This window comes from Hydra vulgaris, chromosome 08 (assembly GCF_038396675.1).
Source record: "Hydra vulgaris chromosome 08, alternate assembly HydraT2T_AEP".
Lineage (NCBI taxonomy): Eukaryota > Metazoa > Cnidaria > Hydrozoa > Anthoathecata > Hydridae > Hydra > Hydra vulgaris.
Window position 1 is genome coordinate 12,742,099 of NC_088927.1, and position 16,817 is coordinate 12,758,915.

The 16,817-nt window shown below is 28.8% G+C and overlaps 1 protein-coding gene across 1 annotated transcript; it reads left to right on the forward strand.

The window, feature by feature from the left end:
• Positions 1-12,073: 12,073 nt before the first annotated feature.
• On the forward strand, positions 12,074-15,611 carry LOC136083023 (uncharacterized). The gene is made up of 2 exons (XM_065802435.1): positions 12,074-12,133; positions 14,808-15,611. The coding sequence occupies exons 1-2, from the start codon at positions 12,074-12,076 to the stop codon at positions 15,609-15,611; spliced, it is 864 nt and encodes a 287-aa protein (XP_065658507.1).
• The last annotated feature ends 1,206 nt before the right edge of the window (positions 15,612-16,817 follow it).

Genomic DNA, 16,817 nt, shown 5'->3' on the forward strand with positions numbered 1-16,817 from the left:
ATATATATATATATATATATATACTATATAAAACTATTTGTTTATATATATGATTAAAAAAATTGTTTTCTAGAAAATAAACAATTGTTTCTAGATTTAAAACTTCTATTTAAAAAGGTGTTGTTTCCAGGAAGATAAAGTTTATTAGTTTGAGTTGATTCACCAAAAGATATTATAAAACTCTGTTTAATAAGATAAAGCAGGTTTTTCAAAATTTGAATAGCACATTGACACAGGAGTTAATTTACCAGAACTAATAAAAAAGTATCATCAAATTTTTTAAACAAGGTTTAAAAAATTTAATGGTAACAAGGTAAAAATCTATATGTGAGTTTAAGGCAAAACAAAACAAACATACTTATTTCAGCTAGTCATCTAATATTGATCAACTTTGAAAATATATATATATATATATATATATATATATATACATATATATATAGAAATATATATATATATATATATATATATATATATATATATATATATATATATATATATATATATATATTATATATATATATATATATTATATTCTTCCTGATGAACCTACTGATAGAGAAAAAATTGCTGAAGAAAAATCCTGAAAAGTATTTTACTAATTTATATAATTATATATATATATATATATATATATATATATATATATATATATATATATATATACATATACATATACATATATATATATATATATATATATATATATATATATATATATATATATATATATACATATATATATATATATATATATATATATATATATATATATATATATATATATACATATATATATATATATATATATATATATATATATATATATATATATATATATATATATATATATATATATATATATATATATTTATATATATATATATATATATATACATACATAAATAAAGATTTGTTAGAACAAGTTTAAAAAAAAAATACATGTTTTAAAGGACATACAGGTCCAATAAATAGACACTGACAATATGCCCTTAAATAAGAAAACAAAGTACATAGAAACAATTATTGTTTATAATAGAAGCACTCAAGATTTCATTCACTTACTTTATAGACACAATGTTTATCAAAATTGCACGATTTTATTTCATTTTTAAAAATATAAATGTTCTCAGCATTTGCAGCTTCTGATGTCAGATTATTCCAGATATTTACTGTCTGTGAGAAATGCAGTGATCCACTTTAAAAGGTTACCACGAATATTGTATAATGAAAGTTTAAATATTAATTTTGAATGAGATACGGAATCAAACGCCTTTCGGAAGTCGATATATATAACATCTGTAATCAGATGATTGTAAAGTGCGGTACTCCAATCGTTAGTTGATTCTAAAAGATTCGTACATGTAGAACGCTTATTGAGGAAAACGTGCTGACTAGGAGATATTATATTATATTTATTTAGATACTCAACAATATGTGAGTTGATAATTTTTTCCATAATTTGACAACAAGTACAAGTTAAAGAGATGGGTCTATAGTTGTTAGGATCCGATGTAGCTCCGTTTTCGAAAATTGGGGAGACTAAAGCTTTGCGCCATTGATTAGGTAAAGCGTTTGGTGTAAAAATAGTCTCAAAAATATATGAAAGAGGAAAACATAAAACATGAGCTAACTTTTTAAGAATTGCATTAGGTAGACCATCAGGACCGAACGAGGTATTTGTATTAATTCCCATTAGGGTTTTATACACTGACACCACGGAAAAATGAACCGTGTAAATACTTATTGGATCATTAAAATAATTGGCAATATTAGGCAAATAGCAATTATCGTCCATAAAAACACGTCCTAAGTGATTATTAAACACGTTAGCAATTTCTAGATTACTGGAAGTGACCTTGTTATTGTTATTTTTGTCTATTAGATGGTGGTGCTTATTAAGGATATTTATTTTATTATTAACATATTTATAAAACTTGCTGATATTATTTTCCTCTACTAGGTTTAATTCAATTATATATATATATATATATAAATATACATATATATATATTAGGGGGTTGACCTTTTCACAACTATACTTGGGCATAGTTCCAAAATATGATATTCTATAGACATTTTAAAGGATATTTTTTTAACTATTGTATTTTGATATTGAATGTTATACATTTTTTGAAAGTACATATAATATTCTTAAATTTCACTTAAGAAAGTTTGTAAAGTTTTGTACATGAGAACGCACGCACTTTGCGTTTTACACTCGACATCAGCTTTTGCACGGTTTTTGGCTGAACTTTCTTCTGGTAGCTCTAGTCCATTTATTTTTGAAATCTTTTATGTTTCTGGCTACTTTTACATTAAACCTTAGTTTTCTTTTGACAAGAGCCCAATATCTTTCGATAAGACGTAGTTCGGGATATTTTGGTGGATTGCAGAATTTTTCAACGAAGTCTACTTTATGTTTGTAAGCCATTTTAAAGTTCTCAGAGTAGTGGCATGATGCTAAATTGGGCCAAAATAACGGGTTACCCGTGTGTGTTCTTAAAAATGGCAAAAGACGTTTCTTGAGGCATTCTTTTATGTTTATTTTGGTGTTAATTGTTCCCGTAGTCACAAAACAAGAGCTTTTTTCACCACATTCACAAATTGCTTGCCAAACTAAGAATTTTTTAGCAAATTTTTGCATTCCAATGCATTTATAATTGGAATTCAGTTTCTTGAGATTAATTGCTGAGTAATATTGGTGTCCTGAAAGAGATCGGAAATATGCAGCACAATAAGTTTCATCGTCAATAATCAAACAAGATTTTTTGGCACATTTTTTTTGCTTTTCTTCATGACGAGGAAAATTTTTGCAAGATTTATAACCACAATTCTCTTCACTTTTTGTATAGTGAAAACACTTGTTTTGAATTTATTCACTAAAGTTCGAACAGAAATCTCCGGTTTTCTGTCTTAGGCATCTTTCACTTTTTTACCAAGACCTTGTCTAAAAAAATATATTTTTCTTCCACTTCCTGATTTTCTTTTGATTGAACCAGTGTCCTGAAATTGTTTTACAACGCCCTGCACTGTTCTCAAAGCAACCTGCAACTCTTTAGAAATTGTTTTGTTTGATACACCAGGATTTTCAAAGAAAAAATGCAAAAATTTTTCTCACTTCTTATCTTTATTTGATGACATTTTATTAAAACTAATTGTTTAAATAACAGAGTTGTTTAAATTTTTGAATAACACTAATACAATGACATTTTAAAACATTATAAATTAGCTATTTAAAATTATGCGCGGTTTCCGTAAACACCACATAAGAACACGCGCAGATTTTTTCTGGTACATGTCTTAGATTACCAATTTTAAAAGTTCTATTGACTCAAGTTACGAAAACGTCCCCGTAATTAGAAAAATATGTTTTTATTTGAGAAATACATATAAATCAACAAATTAGCAGATAAATAACAATTTATTTTGACAAAATATCTTTTAGTTAAACAAGGTACAATTTAAAAAGTTGTTTTGCAGAATAAATCTGTAGTTCATTTTATCTTTGGCATGAATTTATTGCATAACTTTTATGGCTCTTTCAGCACAAATATTAAATCTTTGAATTCCTTGTATTCTGCTGGGCTCCTGTGACCAAAATCTTCTTAAGGTCTTCATGGCTAAAGTTGAAGTTATTGCTTGTTCTAACTTTTTAAAATCATGTTCTGAGTATTGCAAGTCAGAAAACCATATAACAGACCAAGTTGATGCAATGAAGTCGCAAATGAAGCACAATTGATTATTATCTGATTCAGTTAAAATAAAAGCCAGGAGGGCATAGATTGCTCTTGAATTCCATCTGACATTGTGCAACGATGACTTTTGAAGTTTATAGATGGAAAGCTCACATTCACCTTCTTGTATCGGTAACTTTGTACCAACTCGAACAAAAAGTCCATGTCGTCTCTCCATTTATTAGTCTTCACTTTACAAATATGTTCACCTTGCTTGAAGCTTGACTTCCAATTTTCATAATTTCTTTTTTAGGTTTTCAGTAAACTTGTAATGTAATTCTAGCGATTTTGACACTCCTTCGTTAAGAATTTCATTCATAGTATGTTTCAAAATTGCGTCCAACACCTGATGCTGACAACTAATAAATTGAAATGGTTCAAGATTTTTTCTTTCAAATTCTCTTTACAGTTAAATTACAACTTCATTTCTACTCCCAGTATTCACACTTGTAGTATCAGATATTATAACTTTAATACTACTCCATAGTTGAAATTTATCCAACACTTCAACTATTCCACTGTAAATACTAATAGCTTTCCCATCATCTAGTTTTAAAATGGCTAGTTTCAACTCCTTTTCTGCATTTTTTAAAACCAAGACTTGATACTTCTTCTCTGACATTCTTTTACCGTCAAAATGCAACACCCAATTCTCATTTTTTATATTACTTATCATGTGCTTTTCCATTTTTTGAACTGCTGACATTGTAGCTCTATTAACCCCAGATTTAGATGGGGCTTGTACATTCACACCGCATTTAGATAAATTTTTGCAAACTTCTGCTGATTTCTTAATACTTAGTTTTGACTTCTTAACTAAGTTAACAGCCACAGTGGTGTTCTCATATTTTCTCTTTTTTTTTCTTTCCTGGAGGAATATAATTAGAATCTTGTTCATCATTTTGTTCATTGCTTTCTTCATTGTTGTCATTGACCTCTACTGTATCTGTTTCAGGTATGCTAGGTCTCTTCTTGCCAGCCTTAGATGGATGTACTTTAACAGTTTTTGATGTACAATAACCAACTTGACCATTAGTATCCACTTGTAAGAAATAAAATGCTTTTTCTTCGTTGCTAAGCCAGTTACCATTTACTTTAGTTATATCAAATAAATAAATAACTTTTCTTCAAGACATTGTTTAGATTTTTGAACTGAATGATATTTGTTAATGAGAATTACCACTTTTTTGTTGTAGACCTTTCATTTATTTTTGGTAAACTAAGCTTGAGCCATAAATCAGATAATTTTGCGCCAACTCTTTTACATCTCAAATAAACTGACTTCTCTAAATTTCATAAGCAAATAAATCGACCAATAACAGAACAAGCTTTTAGCATTTTATTCAAATTATCAAGTGGCTCTAAGTGTATGTGAAATCTTGTTGCTTTTGATTTCTCAAAGTGGACTAGATTTTGAGACCAATTTGAGGCTTTGATATTTTCAGGTTTTTCAGCTATCTGTGAGCTTGTTCTTGAGATTTCTAAAATATAAGGTGTACGTCAATTATAATTGTAAGTTACATATGAAGCTTAAAATTAAATCTATTTTACATTTTAAGCACACAACTTATTATAATTATATTAATTGTAGATTTTAGTAAACACAAAATAATCACCTTGATTTGAACACGCTTTTGACAGCAAACGACAATTAAAGATGACACTTGCAGAAGCAATTAGAATTTGATGAATTTAAGCAATTTATAAATATATATATATATATATATATATATATATATATATATATATATATATATATATATATATATATATATATATATATATATATATATATATTACCATTATTCGTATAGTGCAAAACAATAAAAAATGTATAAAAAACGTAAAAAAGGTTACCTTTTTAGCTTGTTTAAAAAAAAAAAAACGTTTATACGGGGAATGTTTTTGCAACAAAAGATCTAATAGCATGTATTTCTATAAACAAGTTTAATAATGTGAGCTTTTAAAAATATACACATTCAGTGTCAAGTGAAAAAATTGAAAAGTCAACCCTCTAATATATATATATATATATATATATATATATATATATATATACATATATATATATATACATATATACATATATACTCATATATACATATATATATGTATATTTATATATATACATATATATATATATATATATATATATATATATATATATATATATATATATATATATATATATATATATATATATATATATATATATACATATATACATATACATATATATATATACATATATATATATATATATATATATATATATATATATATATATATATATATATATATATATATATATATATATATATATATATATATATATATATATATATATATATATATATATATATATATATATATATATATATATGGGTGGAATGCAAAAAGGGAACTTGAAATTTGAAAATTAAATCTCAAATCGGTTGAATATAAGAATCTCTTAAATGGATTGATAAATAAATTGTTCAAAAATGAGAGTGTCGAAAATTGAGAATACCGTTTACGCAAAATTATGCTTTGTGTGTCAGGAAATGCTAATTTTTGAAAATTTGAAAATTTTCTGGAAATTTTGAAAATTTTCAAAAAGAGATAAGTTATACTATAACTAATAAATAAAATTTAATGTCTGATTTAGGCAGTTGTTATGGACAATTTTGCAGTAAATATTGTAAAGCAGATACTAAAAATTTTAGAAGGCATCTTTTGAAAAGCACTTTTCTCTGTATGAAAAATCGGTCGAAAATAAAAAGAACATTCATCGGTTGAAAACAATTTAGACCTTCAGTAATACATCGTAAAATTATTTCCCCTTTTTTCGTAGATATTTTTTCTAGATCAATACAATTTTTGATTATTTATCAACTTTAATTTTTTTTGCAACTTTATTGCAAGCATTAGTAATTCTCTACCGTAGATTTTTACTTGTGGGTTCTTGTGGTCAATAACTTAAAAGTCATAAAATACATCTTTAAATCTCATAACAGTTTTAAAGCTTTCAATAACCATCAGGTAAGGTATATAGGCAACACATGATATAGCGTTGCAAATCAAAGTTGATTTTTTTTTTCCCTAAATGTAAGATTAAGTTTGTAAAAAAAAAAATCTGTTTTTTAAACATTTTTTGATAGACATTGGTTATTTATATAATTCTCGATAGACATTGGTTATTTAAAAAACCAACGTCAATCAAAAAATGTTGTATATATCGCCAGTCTATCCGAAAATTTTACATCGGTATTAGCGAAAACGCATTCAAGCTTAGGTTTGCAAACCACCTTAAATCCTTTAATGCAACCAGGTATAGAAATGATACGGAAATTTCCTTTAACGTTTTCCGTTTTCCATAAACGGAACTCAAAAATCGCTATAAAAATATAAGAAGATTGTTTAAAGTATGTCCATGATAATGGAACAACATATGTAGTGACTATAGAAACTTTTTTTTAAAATGTTATTAGAAAAAGTCAATATAAAAAAAATATTAATGTTTAGTGTTTGATAAGAAATTGATTATTTATCCCGTGGGTCTTATCTGACCCACAGCATCTTAGATTTTCATGTTTTAGATATCAATCATGTTTAAAGATGCATCTAGAGTGCTACGTTTCTCTATTTTTTATTCAAATTTTTTTTGCTCAAATAAAAGTTTGTTTATATTAAGAAGCACTGCTATTTGATTAAATTTATGCAACCAACCAACTAAATATCTACATTATAACATTACAATATTTATCCTTATGAATTTTTTTTTTAGCCCAATCCGCAATTGTAATCGATATGGAACATTTTGAAATTGTGAAAAAAATAGAACTAAATGCTAAAGATTTTGATTTGGAGAATTTCATTATGTCATTCATTACATCTGTTGGTGATAAACATGTATGTGTTGTGTTACAAAGTCTTAATGATATCCTTTTAATTTGTAAAGCCAAGAACTATAGTTTTAAAACCCATAAAATAGAGGATGGTTATATTTGTTCAATCTCACAAACAAAAATTGGGTTTGTCTTGGGTTTGACGATGGCCGTTGTTCTAAGATTAAATTAAAAACTTTTTTAAATTGCAAATTAAAAACACTTCATAACTTCAAATTAAAAGAAAGTTTTCCGGTAACTGCCTCGGTTTTATCGTCCGATGAATTCATTTGGTCAGCAGGTTGTTCATTCATGCATTGCAACTTAAAGAAAAATGACAAAAGAAACGCGATGGTACTGAAAGAAATGTTAAAGAAATCGTTTTATCGTTTGATGAAAAATTATTCTTTGTTTCTTATCAATCTAGTCCTGCAATTCATATCTACAGTACAGAAACTAAAGAAGTATCACAAAAATTTAGTTGTCAAGACGATATTTTAAAGTATTCACCAGAAGCTCTTAGCGTTGATCTCAGAGTGACGTGCATGTGTTCAGTCGATAATATGTTATGGATATATTGGTACCGAAAGCGGACATATACTTATTTATGAGGTGCGTGACGTTGGTGGGATTTATAAACTACTGCAAGCACTTCATCCATATGCGATTGAAGTAAGAAAACTTTTGCTTGTTGTCTTGACTCAATTACGTGATGACGGCGTAAAATATCTTATCGTAAGTATTGGAAAAGAATTAAATAAAAACGCATTCGGATTTGGTTCGGTTTTTGAATTTAACGGTTATGTTCCGAAAGATCAAACAGCAAAAGATGAAAAACACTTAAATTGTAACGACGGTAACAACGGCAAGGTAATTATTGTTTGGCATGTTTTGGAGTCGCACTAATATGAAAACTTAATTTTATAAAATTATAAAACAAATTTAGCTTCGCCTAGGTTGTGAGAGGTATTTTTTGATTTTCTATGCTATCTCTTTAATACAAGTTTAGCGTTTTTAATTTGTTTTTTCACTGCGCTTTTTTTATAATTTTTATATAACTTTGATTTGTAAAATACAATGGTATACAAACAATCGTTTCACGGTGCATAGGAACATACTCTAAGACCTTGCAACACATCCCCAGAGATTTTATTTTTGATTATTATTAGAAAACATTTCCTCATTCAAAAAATGTAAACGACAACTTTTTTTAGTGGGGGCCTGGGGAGAAAACACACATTTTAGGGCAGTGCCCAGGAATTTTGTTGTTCAAGATAGGTAGCTAATAAGCATGGGGCATACTCAAATTTTTAGTATGCTGATACTGGTAGCAAATGAGGATGACTTGCAAAAAATTAAGGTAATTGAAGCTAAACCAACCCCGCCCCGATCCCTAACTGCCCCCTTCCTAGAACTACGTCTCCTTAAATCGTAAATATTTTTTTTTTGTTTTATCATAAAGTAGATCAAAATTCATCGACAGATTTCAAATTTCATCAAAAAATCTCTTTTCGTTTAAGATTTATAACAATGCAAAGCCTAAAATTACCCCCTGAAATAACCTTAAATGGTCTCAACTTTTAAACGAAAAATTTTTTTTTGATGTAATTTGAAATCTGTCGATGAACTTTGATCTAGTTTAATATAAAACAAGCAAAAAGTTGAAAAGTGTTTTTTGGAACCATACCCTGGGGAGGGCTATAAGGGGTCGAGAAGGGTTTGCTACAATTATTTATTACAGTAAAAAAAAAACTCTGATTTTTATGGTTACATTATGATTGATATTTTACATTTCAAAGTCATACTAAACGTTTGTTCATTGGAGATTTAACACTTTACTTTTTACAAACTACATTCCTGCAAATAGAAAGCTACTTTAAAAGTGCTTGTAGTTGTAAGCAACAACCGCGTTTTTCAGCGCCTCTATATAGTTTGGGCTGTGCCCTCCAACTTTTCTCATTCGCCAAAACTGATTGAAATCCTGATGAATGGATTCGAGAGCTTGTTCAGTCCAGTAACCTAAGCCTATAGAACAGTAGAAGTACAAAAGAAATGCATGTTTATTTAATAAATATTCGTCGTAAATTATGCAAATTTTACGATTCAACTGTTGAAATAGAGTATTTAATTACTAAGATTATAAATTATTTTTAATCAAATTTAAAAGTTATTTATCATACCAAAGACTCCACCTTTCATGTTGATAAATTCAATAACATGTTGCTCAATTATGTGTACCTTCAAAGGAATTGTAGCCCTTAGATTTCTATAGCTCGTAGAGAACTCCTCTAGATCTTTAACATACGTGGTGCTTAATGATTTTCCAAAACAACCATGGACTATTTTTTCAAAATCTCTAAGTACCTTAATATATTTGGCAGCGGAAACTCCAAGACTAAACTCTTGAAAAAACAGTTCAAAGCTGTCTATGTTTTTAAGCAATTTATTACAAGCATTGCCTTCCAAACGATGCTGCCCTTGTTAGGACACTCTGCAGATGTTTATTTTAGACAGATATTGATTAACAAACTGTAACCCACACTCCTTGTTTTTAAATAAATTTTTTTCAATCTCTTTTAAAATTTTGTCTACAACACCTAGCAGTATATGTAGTCCAGGAATATTTACAAGTTCTAGTATTTTTTTGTTTTTGTTGCCTGTTAATAAAGGGGAATTAACAACATTAGTTTATTTTTAAGCTTTTTTTAAATTTGCACCATCAGCCATCCATTGGTCGTACAATGTACACAAAGACTCTAGAGTATAATGATCAGCTTTTTGAAAGTCAGGAGATGACGTCATGCAATACGGACAAGGGTGTTTTGATGTTGCAGTTTGTTTTCCAACCATTTGAAGCAAAATCTTTAGATCTTCAGATGCTGTGTAATCTAAGGATGAAATGTTTAGCTTATCCAATATTAACCGCAAGTTATGGTATTTTTCGTTCAATGAAGGCAAAATGGCCAATATAATAGTTTTGTGGACGCTTGAATCTTTAAAATCTTTGCACGCATATCCGTCACTCTTGCTCAGTTTCTCTGGAATTTTATTATTTTTTAACTCTGGTTTTAGGGTTATTGACAGTGTAACTTTTAGGAATCCCTGCCCTCCATCTACACCTAATTTGATATCAACATCATTTGTTTCTTGACTTCTGTGATGAAGTACCATTGCTACGAGTTCTTCAATGTCATTGCAATACACAATAGGAGTTTTTTTTTTCTACCAACTATACATTCATAAAAAATCAAAATGAATAATACAAATTGCAATCTAGCTATAAAATAATTTTTTTGGAAATAGTTTACTTACCTCTTCGCTTTCTTTTAATTTTAATAGCAATGGGAGTTTATCACAATTGAATAAATTTCCAATCATTTCGTTGTTCTCAATCAGTTTAATATTGAAACCGGATTCCACACTTTTTCGTCCTGCCTCACTTCTCAGAAATCGTGCAACTTCAATCATGTTGCGATTACTTATAAATCATAATAAAGTTATTAAGTATTTTTAAGCAACAAAAATTTACCTGGAATGTAGTTTTAATTGAAGTTTGTTCAATTTATCTAAAGAAAAGAAAGGTTTCTTAACCTCAGTCTTTCCGAAAGAGACAGTGAGTTGCTTCGGACCAAAGGTTTTCAAAACTAAGGTGTTCTCTGAGTCATTTGTGCTGAAATCTTTGATAGAGCTGGACAGAACTTTTCCTTGCATTGTTGGGGATATTGATTTTACAATGGCAGTCAAATTCTTTTGTCTTTCTAATTTCGTATAGGGATGTGGAATTCCCTGTCCCACTTGGGCATAACAATGTTGACAAACTAGTCTTTCTGCAGGTTTATTTGAAACATCTTCAGCGCCTTGATAAACAAGCTTTCCCGAAACACAATCAACCATTGGGGCCAATATTTTTTCCATTTTTGATTTGCGCCTATTTTCACAAATAAAACATTCACATTTTTTCCCTCTAATAACTCTGGTATTCAGGTCTAAATTTTATAGCACTTTTATGACAACTATAATAACTAAAATAGCGAAACTATATTTTAAATGAAGTAAATTAAACATCAATATAGTTATAATTACCTTTATAACACGGCCGCATAATGAAGTAAGGATCAGTCCCTGCAAGCTTTTTTCTACATTTTGAGCAAAGCATGGTAGGAAGGTCAGGATTATCCGCTGAATAATCTTTCCAGAATATAGTTTTGATAAGGTTTGAGTAGTCATTTTTCTTTTTATTTAGATTTAAATAAGTTGTTTCAGGGTTATTTATTGGTCTTAAATCCGGGCCTTTCCTGAAGCAGCAAATGCAAAATTTTTTTACAAAATCACTATGTTCTTTTGCATGTTTAGGCATTTTAAATGAATGCTTCAAATAAAAACTTCTGATATGGATTGATAATATTGGCATGATATATCGGTTATATCAATCAAATGTCAATATAATGCCTATAAACACATGTCAATATAATGGCTAAAAACATGCTTTCAGTTCGTATATCAACGCGTGCAAAGAGTTATTATGCAACTGTTAACAATTAGCAACTGCTAACTTTTACTAACTGTTAATAATTAAAGGTTGCTTTGCTTTGTTTTTATTTCAATAAAAATGTAAATAGAAAGTAATAAAAATTACTTATCCGTCTGTAAATTTTAATGTTAAACAAAAATTTTTAAAAACTTTAAAAAACAAAATTGATAAATCTATCACAAATATTTCTGAAAATCTAAATATGGGGCATGGGCATGATTTTGTGGTGTTCGAGAAGATTCCCCAAATCCCCCCTAGGGTATGGTTCCAAAAAACACTTTTCAACTTTTTGCTTGTTTTATATTAAACTAGATCAAAGTTCATCGACAGATTTCAAATTACATCAAAAAAAAATTTTCGTTTAAAAGTTCGGACCATTTAAGGTTATTTCAGGGGGTAATTTTAGGCTTTGCATTGTTATAAATCTTAAACGAAAAGAGATTTTTTGATGAAATTTGAAATCTGTCGATGAATTTTGATCTACTTTATGATAAAACAAAAAAAAAATTTACGATTAAAGGAGACGTAGTTCTAGGAAGGGGGCAGTTAGGGATCGGGGCGGGGTTGGTTTAGCTTCAATTACCTTAATTTTTTGCAAGTCATCCTCATTTGCTACCAGTATCAACATACTAAAAATTTGAGTATGCCCCATGCTTATTAGCTACCTATCTTGAACAACAAAATTCCTGGGCACTGCCCTAAAATGTGTGTTTTCTCCCCAAGCCCCCACTAAAAAAAGTTGTCGTTTACATTTTTTGAATGAGGAAATGTTTTCTAATGATAATCAAAAATAAAATCTCTGGGGATGTGTTGCAAGGTCTTAGAGTATGTTCCTATGCACCGTGGTTTGCATACCCTTATATCGTCGAAATTGGAATTATATATATATATATATATATATATATATATATATATATATATATATATATATATATATATATATATATATATATATATATATATATAATATATATATATATATATATATATATAAATATATATATATATATATATATATATATATATATATATATATATATATATATATATATATATATATATATATATATATATATATATATATATAGAAGAATCATTTTATATAAGTAATTGTCTTTTTGTTACAATTAAAATCATACAGTCACAAGCTCTTTCACTGGTTATTTTTTTCTTAATTTATTAATTTTGTTTGCACAAAGTTTATCCCTTTTTATTTAGCTTTTAATAAAAGATCGTCCATAAATTACGCAACGTTATAACTAATTTAAAAAGAGTAGGAGATAATTTGCTATTAACTCGCGGCGAGTTCCATTGAACTATTTAATGCTATTTTAATTTTGGTTGAATTAAAGACTCTGCGATGGATAACTTGTGACCTTTTTTTTCTTTTTTCCTTTTTTGTTAACAAGATTTAGCGTTGCGTTACACAGTGATCTGAAAAATTTGATGCTAAAGTGATAGTGCTCAATCCAAATCTGAAAACAGTTTTTGGTTTTAAGGTTTTGTTGTTCAGATATCGCATAGGCGGTCTTGTCAAGAATTTCACTAAAAGTTTTAATTTTTTTGCATGTGGTTTCATAATATATGGCATTTATATGTATGTAAATATATATATATATATATATATATATATATATATATATATATATATATATATATATATATATATATATATATTTATATATATATATAAATGGGCTGCAGAAAGGGAGGGGTAAAGAGCAACGCCTAACCCTTCCCCCCCCCTCCCTTTCCCACACAAAAAAATTTTCATACCAAGCCAAAACCAAATATTTTAGTCAAAAATTGTAGATGATGATTTCCGTTTATTTTTCACTAATTTTTCATCAATATTTTTGAATAATAAAAATCACAAGCAAAAATTTCTAAAATTAGTCATGGGTTTTATTTTTTCATGAAAATTTACTATTCTAATTTTCAATCCAATAATCAATCAAAAGATATATAACTCAATACATTAAATTAAAAACCATAATACAAAAAGAATATACGTACAATACGGAATAACAAAGATATGATTTAAAATGTGGTATAAAAACATAGTTTAAATATAATAGATGTGGTATAAAAAAATATAGTGTCAATATAATAGATGTTCAAATTATATTATAAATATAATGTTTTCATAGTGGACTTTGCATTTTACATGGATTTTATAACTTGTATATGTTACACTAAGTATCCTGCATATTTTAGTACCACAATTTTATTGATTAGAACATAATTGAAATAAATACAGCACAAAAAGTAAGGTAATGATTTGTGTATCAAGCTGCCCCATGCTGGCAAGTTGATACACACCATGGGGTAAGTTAATACATTTAATAAGACTTGAAAATGAAGCTTTAAAAAACTAATTAAGTAATCAAACACAAAAGGTTAGGTAAACAAACACAAAAGATTAAGTAACGGTTGATGCGGAAGTTATTGGACAAATCCTAATTTCATTATTTGAGCATAATAATTAGTTTTTGGGGTTTATCTTTGATTTTATCACAAAAACTGATTATTATTTGAGCATAATAATCAGTTTTTGTGGTAAAATGAGGTTAAATGCAGCTGAACGAGAATCTTTTCGAAAGCGACTAAAAATGTTTTTTTGTAAATAAACTTAATATAAAAAATAAAAAAATCGTACACCATTTTGAAAAGGAAGGATTTGCTCGAAGTACAATATATGATAACCTAAAAAGACTTGAAACTGTTCAATCGTTTTCTGATAGAAAGCACCCTGGTCGTCCGACATCCTGGACTAGAGAAAAGAAAGCCGAATTAACTAGACTTGTCAATAGTCGAAAAGGAGTCAGTCAGAGAAAAATAGGTATTAAATTCGGTGTAAATCAATCGACAATTGGTCTTCAGTTAAAAAAAATGAATATTAAATATAGAAAACGTGAAAAGACTCCAAAATACACTATAGAACAACAAATAAAGGCAAAGAAAAGAAGCAGGAAACTAGTTAACCAACTCTATAACACAAATTCGCTTCTAGTCATCGGTGACGAAAAATACTTTTGTTTTGCAGGGGACAACATGCCTGGGATTTCTGGATACTACACAAACAACAAAAAGACATGTCCAGAAAGTGTTCGTTTTATAGGAAAAGAGAAATTTCCAAAAAAATTATTAATGTGGATAGCCATATCTGACCGTGGTATGTCCGAGCCATTGTTTCGCACTTCCAAGGCTGTAGCGATCAATTCATCAATCTATATTAATGAATGTTTAGAAAAACGACTTCTTCCATTTATTCACAAGTATCATGGAGACTTTAACTATTTATTTTGGCCAAATTTAGCAAGTTCTCATTATTCTAAAGATTCTCTAAATTGGATGGACCAATATGTCTATTACGTTGATAAAGAATCCAATCCCCCAAATGTGTCTCAAGCACGACCAATTGAAAATTTTTGGGGACATTTGTCACAGAAGGTTTACGAGGTCACGACCAATTAAAAGTTATTGGGGACATTTGGCACAGATGGTTTACGAGGGAGATTGGCAAGCTTCAACAGAGCAATTTTTGATTGATCGCATTAAACTAAAACTACAAGAAATTGATTTAAACTTTTTACAGTCGCATATGAAAGGCGTCAGAGCAAAATTGAGATCAATTGCAGATGGTGGTGTTTTTTCATATAAAAAATAATATATTTTTATTAAAAGATAAATGCTTTATTTAAAAAAAATATAATAGTAGTTTGTTTTTTTATTTATAAATAAGTTATTGACGTTTTTATTTTGTCCGATAACTTCCGCATCACCCGTTAAACAATCTAAAAAAAGATTTTAATCACTCTAAACAATTTTCACAAATAAAAGCAGGAGTACCATCTGTACATTCTTCATGGGCCCACAATTTACAATCTACACACTTAACCCAAGTTTCCCTTGATTTACTATTTGAATAGGGCTCGCTACACACAAGACAGAAAGTATCATCAATGTTTTCGTTTGAATTCGAAAATGAAGTCCTTACAGTTTTATTTTTTGATATGGCTGCAACCGATTTGGACTTTGGTTCTCCTTTTTTCTTCTTCTTTGATTCTGCCAGGTCAATAGCCAGTTTTTCTGGTGTATTGGTCAAAATACGTGTTTTGCCCTCTTTTCTCCCGCGTTTACTCTGACTGTGTGGTCCGGCTTTAGGAAGTGGCCGTACCACATAGGGCGAGGCTATAGCTTGACTATTGGCACAAAAAATAGTTCCAGCAGATGTGGAAGCTACTGGACTTTCCTTACATATCGCTAACGAATCTGGAAGAGCTGATGTCGACGGTTGAAATTCAAATGAAGGTAAGTTCATAGTGATGTCTACTTGAAGATAACCATTGTTTTCAGCAGTAGCAATTTCCTTCACGTTCAAATCAGAATCGACACCTCCAGAAACTGCAGAATCTGGCCTATCACTAACAGACGAGGGCAGAAACAGGACAGCGTCAATCCGAAAATAATTGAAAGAAAAATCTCTGTAGATTTGAAGCCTGACCGGATGTTAGCAGGTGACATGGCAAGCTTGAATGCATTACAACATGTAGCGGGAATGTCAAGAGGCTGCATTGGCCGCCCGGGATGGCTATTTAGCCATGCATTGCACTGAACATTATAATGTCTCTTTAGTGAAAAAAACACTGAACGATCCAAAGGCTGCAGTCTGTGCAAACA